This window comes from Hypanus sabinus, chromosome 15 (assembly GCF_030144855.1).
Source record: "Hypanus sabinus isolate sHypSab1 chromosome 15, sHypSab1.hap1, whole genome shotgun sequence".
Lineage (NCBI taxonomy): Eukaryota > Metazoa > Chordata > Chondrichthyes > Myliobatiformes > Dasyatidae > Hypanus > Hypanus sabinus.
Window position 1 is genome coordinate 29,602,935 of NC_082720.1, and position 4,686 is coordinate 29,607,620.

The window sequence follows — 4,686 nt, forward strand, 5'->3', positions numbered from 1 at the left end:
TGAGAGAGTGTGAGTGAGAGTGAGAGAGAAAAAACTCACAATCAGTAGTACATGTGACCATATACAACAATCACAACATTACCTTCAAAAGACAGACATACACAGATCCACAGTCACTCATTTCCATCCGTACCCCGACACCCAAAGTGTATGTGATCCTGTTGGGAGACTACAACAAACTCACCATCTTCTGTAATTATTAGTTTCATTTTATATGTTACTTAATGAGATTTTACATGACTTCCCTATTGTAAGTAAAAACGATTTCCCTGCATTTTAGTTGTCTATTCTAACAGACTTGTTATGAAGTAAAAGCCGTTTAATGTTCGTAGCATTTTAGAGGAACTGTTGGTATGAAAATAGCTTTCGTCTTCGGCTATATTTGGTATATTAGCAGGACGGCTCAGCGTCAGCGAACACAAGTGTAGACCAATAAACGTTCATGTAGCGGGCTGGTTTCAGAGAGCGGATAGCGCCCCGCCCCCTGCAACCTACCCAGAACTGATGTCAGACAGCACATCCCTCAAATAGTTATTTTAGTCAAACAGCGGCAGAGATGAACGGTGCGCCGGGGAATCACTAAATAGAACGGCTATTATTAATAGTGTTTTTGTTTATTCCGATGACCAAATATATATATTCCTCTAACCTTTCCAAGGTATCGCATTTTGAGATCTCCTTGGATGCAAAAGCTGGCGCTCAGTATGTTTGCCGGTGCAGCGACCTCGACTCCTTTCTCAGTGAGGGATATTTTAAATCTTCAGCACCATCCTGACATGGCCTCACTGGGTGTCTCGGCGGGGTTGGACTCGCCTCCCTCCCCCGCTTCATGCATGCTAGAGCGGACCAAACAGCAACTCTACAGCGAAACCCCAACCCTAACTGCGTACAGCGAGCCAATGCCTAAAATAAATTCCTGCAAAAACAACCCCAACTACTCGAGCACTTCGTACGTAAATAATTATTTGGAAATCAACAACGGTGAAGCGAAGTCAAGCAACGGACCGACAGAAAAAAATGATAAGGGTAAGAAAGGAAACCCAAAAACATATGAACACGTTTTATTCCATTTGCAATATTAACGTGCAGTTATATTTTGGTGTGATGGTCATGAATCTATATGTTCTGTTAATATGGACTAGATCGATGACTGAATAAAAATAAGCCAAGACTATAATATAGATTTAAGTATATATATATTAGATAAATAAGAAAAAAAGATAATTTACAGCAACGGAATATATGTTTCATTGTTTTCAGAAGTGTGGATACACTTATTCTTGGAGTTCTGGCAATTCAAGTTTCTGTGCACTAATACTCTATGTACAGGCACTATTTGGAAATGACTTCGTCGTTTAAATACATCGTTATTCACTGTGACGATCCCTTATATATATAAACTGTATGACTATTTTAAAATGATTTACTAATTTCAGCTGAACTGAAAAACTTAAACAAATTGTTCATTGGCGACTTTAATTATTTCAGAGTGTTTTATTGCGTTCATTTCTACCGTTCATTACTTCCCGTTTTCAAAACCCTGCGAAAGACACTGGCAAATTGTTCTCTTTTAAACAAGACTGATCGCCGGCCGCCCTGATCTCTTGCTAACCCACAACTCTGGACAACAATTTCACATTCCATTTGTTTTGGCCTTTCCGCTGCTCTCGAATGTTTTAGACATTTTTTTAAATATAAGAGTAAACATTGTTGTATTCGACCTAAATATTTGGATTCCAAATTCCTTGTCGCAGCTGCTTTATAGTCCCGTTTTCACGTTCATTTTCAGTTTAAGTAAATTGAATTTTAATACAATTAATTTTAATACAAAGATTATTATTGTACTCTCTTTGCTAGCCTATTCAGTCACGGAAATATTTTAAACTTGGATGCAGATAAATATGTTCCAGTTACAAATGAAGAGTTCACTTTAAAATTTAACTTTCCAACGGCAAGTTAATACTTTACACGTTTTCCGAGCACTGCATATCATTCCAAGTGAAATGCTGTATTTCACAAAACTTAATTTAAAACTTACTCGCTCCTTACCGTGTTCCGAAACTTATTACCTGTGAATGCCAACGATTTTTGTGAATGAACTATGATCTCGAGGCTTATGGGCATAGAACAATATTGGCAAAAAATCAGGAAATCTCAGAAGGCGGTGATCTCTCGTTTCCTGCGATTTTTCAACGCGTCGATCTTTACCTTGACAGGAATTCTCTGATCTATCTCCAATAACGAACCGTTTGATATTGGCGTCCTGAATGTATTTTGACATTAGCAGCGTTTGAATGTATTGAAGCCGAAAATAATCGAATGCTTCAATAAGATAACTTACAATAAACAAACGGCGGCAAATCCCTGTGCAGCCTCCACCGGAGAGTTTAAGACTCGAGATAACATGTTGTATGTATGTATGGAATCCCTGGGCCCGTCTGGTATTGCAATGAAGTTTGAAACATGGAGAATTATTTATTAAATGTCGTTGATCGTGTAGATTGTCCCTTACACTCACTGAGAAATCAGATTTTGCACCGATTCGGTCAGTCGATATTATTCGAGGTTGTGAACTCCTTGGGAAAGGTGATCTTCTGAATGAAAAGGTTTTAGCAAGCGGAACGTAATATTGATTTATTACTAACGGCACTGCTCTCCCGTTTAGATTGTCGGATGATGGAAGTTAACTTGGAGAAAGAGGAGATAAAACCGGACGAAGCCGAGCGGCCCAGGCGACGAAGAAGAAAACCACGCGTCCTCTTCTCTCAGGCGCAGGTCTACGAGTTGGAGAGGCGGTTCAAACAGCAGAAATATCTCTCCGCGCCCGAGAGGGACCATTTAGCAAACATACTGAAGCTCACGTCCACCCAGGTAAAAATCTGGTTCCAAAATCGCAGGTACAAATGTAAAAGGCAGCGCCAAGACAAATCTCTGGAAATGGTGGGGCTCCCGCCTCCGAGGAGAATCGCCGTGCCGGTGCTGGTCAGGGATGGGAAGCCGTGCCTCGGAGAGTCCTCGCCTTATAACTCGCCGTATAACATGAATATCAGCCCTTACGCTTATGGCACTTACGCAAACTATACCAACTATAGTAGTGCAGCTGCTCCCGCGAACTACAGCTGTAACTATCCCAGCGTACAGGCCGTGCCCCCGTCTACAGCGGCTGGCAGCTTCATGAATATGAATTTCACAGTCAATGACTTGAGCAATGCCATGCAGACTCAGATCCATCAGAATACTGGAGTTTCCACCTTGCATGGGATCAGAGCCTGGTAGTGCCCATATGGACGCGGCGTAGCACGGATTTCGTGTCCCCCTGGCTGGTTGCACAGGTCATTCATTCTTCGACCGACAGCCGTTTCCCACGTCGAAGTCGGTGAATGGATAACTTACCAACATAGCATGTAACCTCTCGGTACTTCGGACAAAGAAGAAAGGATATTTTAGTCCCATCTTCTTCCGAACTTTTATTTTGCAGTATTCCATTTCAGTGAATGAAAGTGTGCCCTTATTTAATCGTTAACATGTTATTGTATGAAGTGCATCTGATGGCATATTGTCCCTGCCTGCATCGAATGCAGCGTAAGGCATGAGTGAAGGCAACATAGCGGATTGTTGTTAAGTGAATACCGTTGTATATAAGAAGGGCAGCCCTATCGTAATCCATACAATCTTTGAAATTCATATTTGAAACCTTGTTTTTGTATTTGATTCTGTCTTCCGTAGTCCAGTGTAAATGTGCTAAAGTGTGATTGGTTCATTTAGGTTTAAAGATTTTTAAATATTATTAATGAAACCACTTTGTACAGCATTCGCAATCCCGAATTCAGAGTTGACTAGCTGTATATCAGCTAGCAAAGAAAACTTCAAAGTCATGCACTAATGTTGCCATTTTCTGTCCATTGGTTTACCCTTTCCACAACGTTATATAAAATTAGCGGCGACAAAATTGCTAAAATGTTGATCGGAATCTCCAAAGATGATGATCAAATTGTAATTGTAAATGCACTACTGTTCCTACAGTAAATGTGTGCAATCGAGATTGTGGTCATTTCTTCTTATATGCCTATTTCGCGAGGACACTAATGTATTTCATTTATTGTTTTGGTATTAATTGCCTTGAAATGAAATTAATGCCTTTAACTGGCAAACTCACACGAGAATAAGATGTCCAGCCTTCCAGCTGACTCTGTTAGATCTTCTCCGCAAAGTTTGCTGGGAAAATTCTTCCGGTTTACAGGAGACGTTTCCCTTATTAATTTTGTGCGTTGTGTGTAAATTCATCAGGACATCAAATTCTAAGTTTAACAAGCTAGAAAAGGTACACTTAATTTGACATAATTTTAACGGCCTTGCCATATTTCCCACTGTTTACAGTTTACGCTACAACCAGCGATTTTCAATATTCGATTTCCTCGTTTCGAGCTTATTTATATACACTACATTATAAAATATCCACAAAAGTATTAACTTTATAGCTGATTTTCACCCACGAAAACCACTGAAAAATATTCTGAGAACTGTCACACTCCATATGTAGCCGGTGGCTTCTGGGTGACATTACATCATTAAATCCTTTCATTGGCTTTAATGAGTGTGGGCTCCGAACGTAAATATATTCAGTTTTGGTGGTTTTGAATGTTTTCTGTTTGAAGTAAACTAACGGCATTACTAACACAAAACAAT

General features: G+C 39.9%; 1 protein-coding gene across 1 annotated transcript; it reads left to right on the forward strand.

Annotated features, from left to right (window-relative positions):
• The first annotated feature begins 704 nt into the window (after nucleotides 1-704).
• On the forward strand, nucleotides 705-3,276 carry LOC132405142 (homeobox protein Nkx-2.5-like). Its single transcript, XM_059989845.1, has 2 exons — nucleotides 705-1,026; nucleotides 2,666-3,276. The coding sequence occupies exons 1-2, from the start codon at nucleotides 705-707 to the stop codon at nucleotides 3,274-3,276; spliced, it is 933 nt and encodes a 310-aa protein (XP_059845828.1).
• Nucleotides 3,277-4,686: the final 1,410 nt, after the last annotated feature.